We start from the raw sequence: 14,371 nt of genomic DNA, 5'->3' as shown, positions 1-14,371 counted from the left end.
CAGCAGGAGATGTCCTGGCATTTATTTCAGAGAAGTGAAAACTTACATTCATACAAGAAACTATATAAATGCTCACGTCATTTTTTTTCAGAATCCCCATACAAGAGAAGCAATCTAGATGCCCTTTGCTGCACCAAAAAAAAAAAAAAAAAAAAAAGGGAGGTAGAAGGTTAAATAAACTGCGGTATACTCATGATATGAACCCTAAGACCTCTAACCAATTATGCTGGATTAAAAAAAAAAAAAAAAAGGCAATCTTCCCAAATTAGAGTATTTACTGTTATTCTATTTATATAACATTATTAAAATGCAGAAATGGAGACCAGATTAATGGTTGCAGAGATTGAGAATGGGTGTGGAAGGTTGGGAGGGGTAAATATGGTTACCAAGGCAATAAGGCAGATGGTTGTGGTGTTTAAATCACTCAAAATCTCAACAGTGTTGATGGATACAGAAATTTACACCTGAGAAAGTTATGTACGAGTACATACAACCAAATAAGTGCATGTAAAACTGGAGAAATGTGAGTAGTATCAGTGGACTCTGTCACCGTGCTGTTTGTGGTATTATACTATAGTTTACAAATGTGACCACTGGGAGAAATTGGGTAAAGTGTATAAGGCTTTTCTATTATTTTACACAACTACAAGAAAATCTACACTGATGTAAAAAAATTCAATTATAAAAATTAGACAGCAAGTTAGGGGTTGTAGTGCAGCATGCACTGGGGTGGCAGTACAGCATGTGCATAACATGGATAAGGTCCTGGGCTTAATCCCAGCATCAAAATATAGAAAAAAAGGGTTGAAGTCAGCTGGACGAAATATAAATAACAAAACTTATCTCAAAAACACCAAAATCAAAACCAAACCAAACCAAAACAGATACAGATTATAGAGCCAGATTGCCTGGATTCAAAACTTGATTTTACCATTCATGCCCTATGTGACCTTCAGCAAGTTACTGTGACTTTCTGTGCTTTGAGTTTCTCCATCTAAGCTTTGAGGATTAAATGGGGCAGGACATGTCCTTGTGTACATGGGGCCTGGCAAAATGAGGATGGACTGAATGTTAGGGGTCATCCCCTTCCTCCTCATATTGCACATGAAGCAGAATGTCTGTGTGGGTAAATGTTGTTTCATTTTAAACTTATTTGTCTTTATTTTTATTCTTAATGACCACAGGTAATGGGAGCAAGGGAAAAGTCTGACTCCCTTATAACACTAAAAAGTGGGAAAAATTCTCATTGGGAGGCAGTCTCAGGATAGAGCCAGATATAGCTCTCACTACCTCTAAGCCTAGCACTCATGGTCCCTGGATCCCAGAGCTTCCTCATACCTTAAAAAGAGAACAACAACAATAAAAAATCAATATTGCAGGACTGATGCACAGATAAAGACTATAAGCAAAAATGCTAAATTAAGCTATTTTATTGCTAGTGGTATCACCAATAGCACTGTCTGGGAATCATCCCCTGCTCCAACTCCATGAGGCCTGGCCCTTTACGTACTCACTCCATAGAAAACTGTGGACAGAAGATGGTGACTGGAGGGGGGAAGCAGAAAGTGTGCTTCCTAAAGTAAAATTTTGGAGAGATGCTGAAAATACACCTTACAGGAAAAACCACTGAGAAGAGGCAAAACCCCAACTCCTCCACACCCCTAGCCCGCACATAGCATCCCCACTCCATGTTAAACAGAAACCAGGAGGGCTTCACACCACCAGACGCCAGCTCCTACCAGCTTGAGAGACATAGACCACCAGGTGAGTTAAGTGGTACCAAACTATAGGAAAAGAAAAAGCAAGAAAGTAGAGAGTAACCTCAACTTAGGTATAGACAATCAAACCTTCAAACAACGAAGACAACTAAATGACAGGAATCACCACATACCTATCAGTACTAACACTTAATGTTAATGGACTTAATTCTCCCATCAAAAGGCACCGTTTGACAAAATGAATTAAAAAGGAAGACCCAACAATTTGTTGCTTACAGGAGAACCATCTCACCAACACAAATAAGAATTGGCTTAGGATGAAAGGCTGGAAGAAGATTTACCAAGCCAATGGCCACCGAAAACAGGCAGGAATAGCAATACTTATCTCTGACAAAGTAGACTTCAAACCTAAATTGATCAAACAAGATAAAGAAGGACATTCCATACTAATAAAAGAGGAAATACACCAAAAGGAAATAACAATTATCAACCTATATGAACCCAATATCAATGCACCCAATTTCATCAAACATATCCAGAAGGACCTAAAAGCATATATTAACTCCAATACAGTGGTTGTGGGAGACTTTAACACCACATTATCAACAGATAGGGCATCTAAACAAAAAAATTAATAAAGAAATCCTAGATCTAAAATATACAATAGATCAAATGGACCTACTTGATGTCTACAGAACATTTCATCCAACTTCTACACAATATACATTCTTCTCAGCAGCCCACGGAACCGTCTCCAAAATAGATCATATACTAGGGCACAAAGCAAGCCTCAGCAAATATTAGAAAATAGAAATTATACCATGCATTCTATCTGATCACAATGCAATAAAACTAGAACTCAACAACAAAAACAAAGACAAAAAACATGCAAACAGCTGGAAACTGAATAACTCATTGCTTAATGAACAATGGGTCATTGATGAAATAAAAGAGGACATTAGCCATGAGTGCATATATTAAAAAGACTGAAAGATCCCAAATCAATGACCTAATCATACATCACAATCTCCTAGAAAAACAAGAACAAGCAAATCCCAAAACAAATAGAAGAAGAGAAATAATAAAGAGCTGAAATCAATGAAATAGAAACCAAAAAAAACATTCAAAGAATTAATGAAACAAAAAGTTGGTTCTTTGAAAAAAGAAACAAGACTGACAGACCCCTGGCAAACCTGACTAAAATGAGGAGAGAAAAAACCCAAATTAGTAGAATCAGGAATGCAAACGGGGAGATAACAACAAACACCATGGAAGTCCAGGAAATCATCGGAGACTACTTCGAGAACCTATATTCAAATAAATTTAAAAAACCTTAAAGAAATAGACAGATTTCTAGATACATATGATCATCCAAAAAAGAACCAAGAGGATATTAATCACCTGAATAGATCTATAACACAAAATGAAATTGAAGCAGCTATCAAGAGTCTCCTCAAAAAGAAAAGTCCAGGACCTGGTTGGATTCTCTGCTGAATTCTATCAGACCTTTAAAGAAGAACTGATACCAACCCTCCTTAAACAAAATAGAAAGGGAAGGAAAACTGCCTAACACATTTTATGAAGCCAGTATTACGCTTATCTCAAAACCAGGCAAAGAAACCTCCAAAAAGGAGAACTATAGGCCAATCTCCTTCATGAACATTGATGCAAAAATCCACAATAAAATAAGGGCAAACCGAATTCAACAACACATCAAAAAGATCATTCAAAAAGACCAAGTAGGCTTCATCGCAGGAATGCAGGGGTGGTTCAACAAACGAAAATCAATAAGCGCAATAAACCACATTAACAGAAGCAAATATAAACACCACTTGATCATCTCAATAGATGCAGAAAAAGCCTTTGATAACATCCAACACCATTTCATGATAAGAGCTCTAAGAAAACTAGGAATAGGAGGAAAGTACCTCAACATTATAAAAGCTATATATGACAAACCTACAGCTAGCATTATACTAAATGGTGAAAAACTGAAACCATTGCCTCTAAAATCAGGAACGAGACAAGGATGCCCACTATCTCCACTCCTATTCAACATAGTACTGGAATTCCTAGTCAGAGTAATTAGGCAAGAAGAAGGGATAAAAGGAATACAAATAGGTAAAGAAACTGTCAAAACATCCCTATTTGCAGACAATATGATCCCATACCTTAAAGACCCAAAAAACTCTACTCAAAAGCTCCTAGACACCATCAATAGCCATAGCAAGGTAGCAGGATATAAAATCAACACAGAAAAATCATTAGCATTTCTACACACTAATAATGAACACACTGAGAAAGAATATATGAAAACAATCCCATTTACAATAGCCTCAAAAAAACAATCAAATACCTAGGTGTAAACCTAACAAAGGATGTGAACGACCTCTACAAGGAAAACTATAAACTTCTGAAGAAAGAGATTGAGGAAGACTATAGAAAGTAGAGAGATCTCCCATGCTCATGGATTGGTAGAATCAACATAGTAAAAATGTCTATATTCCCAAAAGTAATCTACATGTTTAATGCAATTCCCATCAAAATTCCAATGACATTCATTAAAGAGATTGAAAAACTTACGGTTAAATTTATATGGAAACACAAGAGGCCACGAATAGCCAAGGCAATACTCAGTCAAAAGAACAAGGCTGGAGGTATCACGATACCTGACTTCAAACTATATTACAAAGCAATAATGATAAAAATAGCATGGTACTGTCACAAAAACAGACATGAAGACCAGTGGAACAGAATAGAGGACCCAGATATGAAGCCACACAACTATAACCAACTTGTCTTTGACAAAGGCGCTAAAAATATAAGATGGAGAACAGACAGCCTATTCTACAAAAACTGCTTGGAAAACTGCTTAGCAGTCTGCAAAATACTGAAACTAGATCCACGTATATCACCCTATACCAATATTAACTCAAAATGGATCAAGGATCTTAATATCAGACCCCAAACTCTAAAGTTGGTACAGGAAAGAGTAGGAAATACTCTGGAATTAAAAGGTATAGGAAAGAACTTTCTCAATGGAACTCCAGCAGCTCAGCAACTAAGAGATAGCATAGATAAATGGGACTTCATAAAACTAAAAAGCTTCTGCTCAACAAAAGAAATGGTCTCTAAACTGAAGAGACCACCCTCAGAGTGGGAGTAAATATTTGCCAGCTACACATCAAAGGACTGTTAACCAGAATATACAGGAAACTCAAAAAACTAAATTCTCCCAAAATTAATGAACCAATAAAGAAATGGGCAAGTGAACTAAACAGAACTTTCTCAAAAGAAGAAATTCAAATGGCCAAAAAACACATGAATTAATGCTCACCATCCCTAGCAATAAAGGAAATGAAAATTAAAACCACACTAAGATTCCACCTCACCCGTTAGAATAGCCATCATTAGCAACACCACTAACAACAGGTGTTGGCGAGGATTCGGGGGAAAAAGAAACCCTCTTACACTGTTGGTGGGAATGTAAACTAGTACAACCACTCTGGAAAAAAATTTGGAGGCTACTTAAAAAGCTAAAATTGATCTACCATATGATCCAGCAATACCACTCTTGGGGATATACCCAAAAAACTGTGACACAGGTTACTCCAGAGACACCTGCACACCCATGTTTATTGCAGCAGTATTTACAATAGCCAGGCTATGGAAACAGCCAAGATGCCCCACTACTGACGAATAGATTAAGAAAATGTGGTTTCTATACACAATGGAATTCTATGCATTTTGTTCTTGAAGAAGAACAAAATGTTATCATTGGCTGATAAATGGATGGAATTGGAGAACATCATTCTGAGTGAGGTTAGCCTGGCCCAAAAGGACAAAAATCGTATGTTCTCCCTCATATGTGGACATTAGATCAAGGGCAAACACAACAAGGGATGGACTTTGATCACATGATAAAGCGAGAGCACACAAGGAAGATATGAGGACAGGTAAGACACCTAAAAAACTAGCTAGCATTTGTTGCTCTCAATGCAGAGAAACTAAAGCAGATACTTTAAAGCAACTGAGGCCAATAGGAGGGGGGGACCAGGAACTAGAGAAAAGGTTAGTTTAAGAAGAATTAACTTAGAAGGTAAAAGATATGCACAGGAAATCAATGCAAGTCAACTCCCTGTATAGCTATCCTTATCTCAACTAGCAAAAACCGTTGGTCCTTCCTATTATTGCTTATACTCTCTCTTCAACAAAATTAGAGATAATCGCAAAATAGTTTCTGCCTGGGCGAGGGGGAAGGTGCGGAGAGGGAGGGTGTAGGGGGCTAAGAGAGGTGGTGTGAGAAGTGGGGAGAAATGACTCAAGTATTGTATGCACAGATGAATAAAATAAAAATTAAAAAAAAAAAAAAAAGAACAGGGGAACAGGAGGTAGTCACCACAGAGGAGTCCACCTACCTCGCCAGGACAAGCCCATTCACAATCACATTCTTGAAAGGTGGTTGTCCAAAGAGGGCTGTGGCCAGCACCAACAGGGTGTAGAACCTGACAAACAGTAGTTCAGTAAGAACAGAGAACAGGTCCAAGCATAGGAAAAAATGTACTGACTTACCGGACTTAACCTCTGTACTTGATAATCACACACAGGGGTGATTGGGGTTACATAGCAGAACCATGTAAGGAGGGTAAAATATACAGATGCACGGAACCCACTACAGATCAATCAAATTAGAGCCTCTGGTTTGCAAACCTAAATTTTTAAAATTTAAACCAAATAAAGGCCTACAGTGATATGGTGATCCTCTTTCTGCTACCAGGACCCCCAGAAATGCCTGCTGAGAAAGAGCATTTTGCACATGATGTGGGACAACTTGATGACAAAAGATGCAGAAAAGCACTCATGCAGAAGTCAAAAGATAAACTACAGGAACACAGAAAATGCCTCTATTCTGTCAGGTATTATGCCTGTCATTTACACATAGCACACACCCATCATTATCCAGGGGTGGTACAATTGTTACTCTGACATGCTCCTACTGTCCCTGGGGTTATGTTCTTATGTCACCTTGACCTGATCCTGCACAATAAGAGCATCAGGGAACATGAACTGATGAGGAGACCAGACAACCCCAATTCTAAAATAAATACCCTCTTCAGTTCCAATGAAGGATGTCCCTGGTGCCCAAGAGGTAGCCCAGGCTTGAGGGAATGGAATGCATAACATTAAGGCTTGAATTTAGGAACCAACACAAACTGAAAATAGAAAATGACATGAAAGCAATTCTTAAACACCCCTGTACATGGACCAAAACCCATCCATAAAAAGAAGGAAACTAACCTTTCTTCCAATTAAGATGAGGGTACTGCTTTAATTGTGCAACAGTTAAAAACCAACGCCCACATCAATCTCTGTCTCTCTTTCCACCCACCCACACACTCACACTCTGCTAATCTGGATTTTCAGGAATGTTAATTTATAAGCCTACAGAGTCAACATTTGAGCACATTTCCATCTTCCTTCCACATTTTCAGCACCTCTCTATTGTCCTGTTGCAAATATTCATTAAATGTTTAAGAAAATGGAGCCATGAGCCAGTGGTTCACACCTATAATCCTAGCTATTCAGGAGGCAGAGATCAGGAGTATCGAGGTTCGAGCCTACCTCAGCAAATAGTTCTGTGAGACCCTATCTCGAAAAAACCCTTCACAAAAAAGGGCTGGTGGAGTGGCTCAAGGAATAGGTCCTGAATTCCAGTCAAAGTACCACAAAATAAATTAACAAAAGGAAAAACCTTTAAGTAAATTACTTCAAGTAAACAAGCTGAATATGCATATTAACTGTATTATACCACTTAACTTCCCATTTAACATACAAATGGTACAAAATGTGAAATAGTTCAAATTTTAATACTACAACTTACTTGTAGTGAGAGAAAAGACATTTGAAAGACACATTTGTGTCCGTGCTGGGTGGGAAGAGGAAAAAGGAGTAATGGAGTCTGTCTTGTTTTCTACAATCCAGCACTTAACAGACCCTCAGCAAGTACTCAGTAAAATATTTGCTCAATAAAATAAAATCACCAAAACACAAGAAGGGGTATACCATCCTCTGGTTTGGTCAATCCCTTCAGCGATGAAGTCTGCAGGAAAAGCATCCTCAAACTCCCTCTTGTTTTCAAATGGATAATGAACCTGAGCATAGGGCATGCTGCCACTCTCGAACCAGCAGTCAAACACTTCGGAGATTCTCCGCAGAGATCCTTTCCCACAGCGTGATGGAATGGTCAGGTGGTCAATGCTATCAAACAGAAAGGTGGCCACTTCTATTAATCACAGGAGAACTTGCAGTTTAACTGCCAATAGGAAACACAAAGCCCTGACGAGATATTGCAGTCATGTGTCATAATGATTTGGTAAACAAGGAACTTCTATGCAAAGGTGGTTCCGTAAGATTACAATTTAGTTGAAAAACTTCTACCACTTTGTGACTTTATACTGATCATGAAGGTATAGCACAATGCAGTACTTGTGTTTGTGGTGATGATAACAAACCTACTGTGCTACAAGATGTCCAAAGTGTAGCATATACATAAGAACTGATGAAATAAACAACCATGTCATTGGCTTACATGTTTACTGTACTTCTCATTCTTTCCTACTCCGATTTTAAAATAGTTTGCTATGTTATACTGCCAGCATCCACTTACATGTAATTAACAAGTTAGTGCTGTATGAGTGCAGATCTGAAATTTGCTGCAGATCGTGTTTTAACAAGATGTTAGGACTGAATTGAGTCAAACATTCAGAAACTGACCTCTCTCTGTGGAGATCTGAGACCTTTGCTCCTGACAGTTCTTCAAGCTCTGCCAATGACCCAATGCAAACTACCTGCCATAAACAGAGTTCAAAACAGAAGCACTTTAGAGCCAAAGAGAGCATGCTGAGTTAATGTGAGTGCGGGCATGTTTCATTTTAGAAATCTCTGATATCTTTTAAAAGCTCATTAATGTGCCAATCTGGGCTGAAGGACAGTTATCACCAATATGGATGGCTTACTTCATAAAAGGCCACAAGCTGGTCTCTGAAAAACAAAGTGCTGACTTTTCTACTTTGTTACCCATCCCTACTATCAGAGGGTCCCTATATAAAGAGGATTTTAAACATTCATAGCCATCATCTAAACAGCTATCTTCTGGAGGATATACTATACACAAATCGTTGTCCAAAACAACCAGCATTAAGTAAAATACTCTAGACTATGGTTCTAAGGCATCTTAGTTTCTTCCTAGAACCTAAATCTGGGTCTTTAACTGGAATCTTCACAAGAAAAAGTAGAGCTAAATTATTATGCTTGAATCATACCAAAATAATCAGCCTAAATCACAAAATGTTAGGATTATGTCTGGGTAAGGAGTTGAGAGAAGGAGCCAGCTGGGGCACCTAGAATGGGATGATCTTCTCACAGGTGCTACACCACTAGCAGCGACTATGAGCTGTCCCTCAGGGAACAGGCTTCTGCTACCTACTGGCACTCATGACCTCTCTCTTCTCCTTGTGTTCAGAACTGAAAGGCTCTGACTCAGCTACTTCACTATTGCCTTACAGGTCCCTATAGGAACTCTAGAAATCCCTGGATGCCACCGCTCATTAGTGTTGCAAAGTTCTCAGCACTGGACAGATGGTCCTCCCATGGAAATAAGCCTATCTGTCTACCTAAATCTTTACACACACAATTTTAGAAGGTGTGTTAACTTTTTTTTGGATGTTTCCCCTTTTAATTATCTACAAGGTCAGTTTAACCTTAAGTTAATGCTATAACTAAATATGGGGGTGTTGGGAGGAGAGCAAAGCAATGCAAGAAGGAAACATTTGATGTGTAGATGTCCCTGAGAAAAATACAAACTATATTCTTCACCTTACACAGGAAAAATTTAAAGGTACATTTAAGGAAAAATTTATGCCACATTCACATGGCATAAGTAAAGTCAACACAAGGGTAAACGACCCCACCTCACCTCCTCAAAGTCTTCACTGACCCACAGTGGGATGGGGGTGCCCCAGTATCTGTTTCTGGAGATTGCCCAGTCACGTGCATCCTTCAGCCAATTTCCAAACCGCTTTTCTCGCACAAACTCTGGAACCCTGCCATAAACAAATCACCAATCATGTAAGAACGTTAGTAAGACATAACTATAAATTTATATCCACACAAGTTTTGTGTAATGCTTTGTGAAGTGAACACTGTGCAAACACTGAGCTTACTGCCAGAACATTATCTTCTGAAAGGACAGCACCAGTATATGCAAGTCTGGGTGCCACCAATGATCCATAGCATACACATGCAGCTACTCTCTGCCTCCTCTCTGGTCTTCCTCAACCTTGCACTTTAGGCTCTAGAAATAAAGCAAGTTGCTCAGCATGCAGTTCCTCACTAAATTGCCTCTGCTGCCATGCAGCTCTCCTTCCCTCTGCCATCCCTCCCACTGCTCCTTATCCCTAGGGTTCAGCTCCAGCAGAAATCAGGCTGGAGCACCAGGCTAAACCAGGGTACTCTTCCACCCCACAAGCTCCAAGCTATCCTCTTCCCTTGGCACCGCATCTACCATCCTTCCTTATAAAGCTCAGTTCCTATGTGCACAGCCTCTCCAGGCTATCTTACTAGCATTCTATTCTACTCAGTAACTTACACTTGTGGGGAACTAATGAGCTTATAGCTTTAAAAATGCAAAAGCTGCCAGGCACCAGTGGCTCATGTCTGTACTCCTAGCTACTCTGGAGGCAGAGATTAGGAGGATCACAGCTTGAAGCCACCCTGGACAAATAGTTCGAGAGTCCCCTATCTTGAAAATACCCATCACAAAAATATAGGCCTGGGGGAGTGGCTCAAGGTGTAGGCCCAGAGCTCAAACACCAGTACTGCCAAAAAAAAGAAAAAGCTGTATTTTGGGAAATGAAGATGACTTAGCTAGGAAATATTAGAAAGCTACAGTTTATAAGCATTTCCTTTACTGCCCTGAGGTTCTCCTGATTCTCTCAAAATCAAATGCAGTGTTTTAGTCTAGTTGTGTCCTAGAGAAGCACAGAGCAAACTCTAAACTCTCAGTGAAAAGCATTCTTCTGAAACACATATATTCGAGCCTTGTTTCATTTTGCACACAAGTTGAAAGGACACTGCTTGGGCTATCCTAAGTCTGTGCTTTGGCTTCTCTATAAGCCAAGGACAAGAGACATCAACTATTCCACGAACTGAAGCACCCAAAATGGTTAAGTATAAATGGCTTTGGCAGACACAGACCAAAATAATGTTCATTCTGAAAATGAGGATCACAGATTTGGAGCATAACCAAATTTTTTTCCTCAAAGTCATTCCATCCTTTTAATTAGTTCTTTATCCTTCTGGAATTAATTTTTATGAGTAATATATGGTAGAATCTACCACATATCTAATCAGTATTTTTCCAATTAAAAAATTAAGTTGTATATTTAAAAAAGTCATTTCATTCTGTAAATCATGTAAGTGGCAGTTGCTTATTTCCATTATGTTTTAAATAAGACAAACGTTTCCTTAAATGCTATATTATTAAGAAGGATATTACTAGTCTGGGTGCCACTGGCACACGCCTATAATCCTAGTTTTTCAGGAGGGAGAGATCAGGAGGATTGCAGTTTGAAGTCAGCCCAGGCAAATAGTTCATGAGACCCTATCTCAAAAATGCCCAACACAAGACAGGGTTGGGGGAGTGGTTCAAGTGATAAGATGCCTGCCTAGCAAGTGTGAGGCCCTGAGTTCAAACCCCAGTACCACAAAAAGAAAAACAAAAAAGAATATTACTTTTGTTGTGTAAGATTAAATGCTATGTTGTACTCCTTAACATACAGAAGAGGCAGCTATTACAATAAACAATAAGAGATGGCTGTTACTTTGGAGGGAGTATAAACTATACTAACTACCTGCAAAGGACAATGTGAAGAAACACAGCTCATGCTCACCAGTAACACAGGTCATTGTTCTTCAGAAGCTGGTCCACCATGTGTTCCACACGCACAAACCAGCTGGGTACTGCTTTGTAAATGAGGGGAGTATCTGATCTAGGGAGGCAGAAAGGCAGATACAGCTGGTCAGAAGATAAATACAGGTGCCCAGGCAAGATTGGTTTTTATCCTCTTATTAACATTACCACCATTACTACTCAGCCTACAAAACTCTAAATCTAAAAAATTGTCCATATCTCTTCATGATATCAAGAAAGTGGTAACAGCCAATAAAGAACAAGACTACAAAGAAAATCACAGATCTGTTGATGACAGTTTTCTCAGGTATAATGTGAACATCAGCACAGAGGAGGAAATGCAGGGACTGAATTTCATAATGCTGAATATTATATATCCATCTGGGTATTTACACTTGATATACCAATTTCTCAATAAATTCCATTGTAAAATTTCAGAGATGATTCTCATCCTAAAAAAATATGGCCACAGCACAAAACAGATTTGTGTATGTCTTTTTCTCACACAACTCCTGAGGAAAGAGACAACTTCATGCATTCATAAAACTCCAAAAATTGAAGAGGGCAATTTCTGAACACTAACTCTACATGATACCCATGCGATGGACACCACAAATATGAAGGCATGGCACACACAAGTATATCCATAAATTTGAAGCTCCAGCTACAAAAGTCTTTTCTCTTCTCACCTCCAGCAGAAAGGGTAGCTGTGAGTGAAGGTACTGGCAATAAGAAGTCGGCCCTGTTCCTTCAAGGTCCTGATGATATTTTTGTCAGCGTCCTGTTAAAAAAAATGAAAAATTTAGTCATTTAAACATCCTACAATACTTACTAACAATACTCATTACTAAATTCTGACATTTTGTTATGGATAAAAGATAAAAATAACACGTTATTTAAAAATAATGTATCCAGGCTGCTAGGGCTATTACTCAGTGGGAGAGCACTTGCCTAGCATGCACAAGGCCTAGGATTCAATCCCTAACATTGCACTTCAAAACAAAACAAAACCATAATTTTTAACCACTTAAGTATTTGGAAGTCCATACCATAACATTTTAGGTTTTCAATCAGAAATGATCGCCCCAAGATCCTAAGGCTGCTTCATGAAACATACAGAAGAATATACTTTTTCTGATTCTGCCCCATAAACTATAGTACACTTCTAAAAATACTAGACTTTTGAGAGTGGCTGATGATGTATATCTTTGCTGATCTATGTGCTGAAACAAAGTAAAAACAACTTCCTGGAGTAATTACAATACAATTACAAATAATGAAGAATAACTAGTTCCATTAATTTCCTTACTAGGAAGAAACTGGTTGATGAAGTAGTCAGACCAACATCCTTCTATGTCCTACAGACTACAGACCTTAACATACTGTCCCACAAAATGTGTCACTTCTGCTGTGAAGCAGCCTGAGGCATCCACAGGGCAAATAGGAAGTGAGTCTTTCTGAATAATGTCGAAGTCCATACAGATCCGATAGTCATCCTGGGAGGGAAAGAATAAAATAGTGTATGGATGGGTGTGGGGAAAGAGGAAAGCATGAAGTGATAGATTTATAAGAGAATTTTTCAATATTCTAATATACATATCTAATCAACTTATCCCTAACTGAAGGTGACTCAAGGACCATTTACAGACCCAAAAGCCTCACAGCTGGATAAGGATTAGATCATCTAGACCAATATTCCCAACCACTATCGAGTGATTCATGAAAGTTTTAAAACTAAATCAACTTTGGTTTATAATAGCAGTATACATGCACAAAAGTAATGTAAGTATAGGAATGAAGTTATTTAGTATGAAATGACGGCTTGCCATCAGCCAAGGGACACTCTGAAGGATGGCAACACTGATCTGAATCCAAGGTATTCCCTTTTAAATAAGTAAACTGAGTCGCACATGGCACAGCTTCTCCAGGTTTGCACCATGATGCTTCAGATATAGAGCTGAAGAGGTTTAATAATTAGAGCTCATATCAGATGATGCTCTGAGCACTTTACATATTAGTTCATTTCACCCTAACAGGGTGTTATGAGAAAGGCAGACAGGTGTACTAGGATTTCAGTGGTCTGCAACAGCTCAGGACTTGACTTCGAGAAGTCACCTCAGGATGAATGAAAATGGCAGAATTAAGTTTTATGTGCCATCCTGGAGGCAATGAGCCAGAAAAGCTAACTCTACGGTCCTGAGTGAGGCACTAGAGGAGACACGTGACAGCATCCCATAAAAAATAGTCACTGATATTTACTTCTCATAAATATGTCTGCAAGATTATGCTACTCACAGCACCAAAGTAAGGAGCCTGATGCACAACCCCTGTACCTTCTTCCTCTTTCACATAGTGGTCCACAAGCACAGTGAACGCACCATTCTCTTTACACTGGAAAAGAAAGGATGGCAAGAATCAGGATGAAATACTACTGCATCAAAATTATAAGAGCCTGAAAGAGGCTTAACATGTATATTTTCAGAGATAGAAGAGACAGAGTAACTTAGGTTGGGAAGAAACAGGCTGATTCAATACATCTTTTACACATGACACAATTATCTTTACACTTGCAGATAAAATTTCCAATTTCTTTGGCCACATAAAACTGGGCTTCATTAGTCTCAACCTGCACCCTGGCCCCAGCATGAGTTTAGCATAGTTTCAGGAAATGCACTCCCTTCTT

General features: G+C 38.8%; 1 protein-coding gene across 2 annotated transcripts in view; it reads right to left on the bottom strand.

Moving 5' to 3' along the window:
* The window catches only part of LOC109675964 (isoleucine--tRNA ligase, cytoplasmic), a 78,242-nt gene that overhangs the window by 31,449 nt on the left and 32,422 nt on the right, over positions 1-14,371 (bottom strand). For both annotated transcript variants that reach the window (XM_074052429.1, XM_074052430.1), the window contains 8 exons: positions 13,984-14,079; positions 13,062-13,184; positions 12,378-12,469; positions 11,669-11,767; positions 9,694-9,820; positions 8,493-8,566; positions 7,782-7,976; positions 6,137-6,223 (listed from right to left, as the gene is read on the bottom strand). In XM_074052429.1, coding sequence (XP_073908530.1) covers positions 6,137-6,223; positions 7,782-7,976; positions 8,493-8,566; positions 9,694-9,820; positions 11,669-11,767; positions 12,378-12,469; positions 13,062-13,184; positions 13,984-14,079 — 893 coding nt within the window. The remainder of the gene's footprint in view (positions 1-6,136; positions 6,224-7,781; positions 7,977-8,492; positions 8,567-9,693; positions 9,821-11,668; positions 11,768-12,377; positions 12,470-13,061; positions 13,185-13,983; positions 14,080-14,371) is intronic.

Source organism: Castor canadensis, chromosome 13 (genome assembly GCF_047511655.1).
Source record: "Castor canadensis chromosome 13, mCasCan1.hap1v2, whole genome shotgun sequence".
NCBI lineage: Eukaryota > Metazoa > Chordata > Mammalia > Rodentia > Castoridae > Castor > Castor canadensis.
This window is presented reverse-complemented; position numbering and strand designations above follow the sequence as displayed.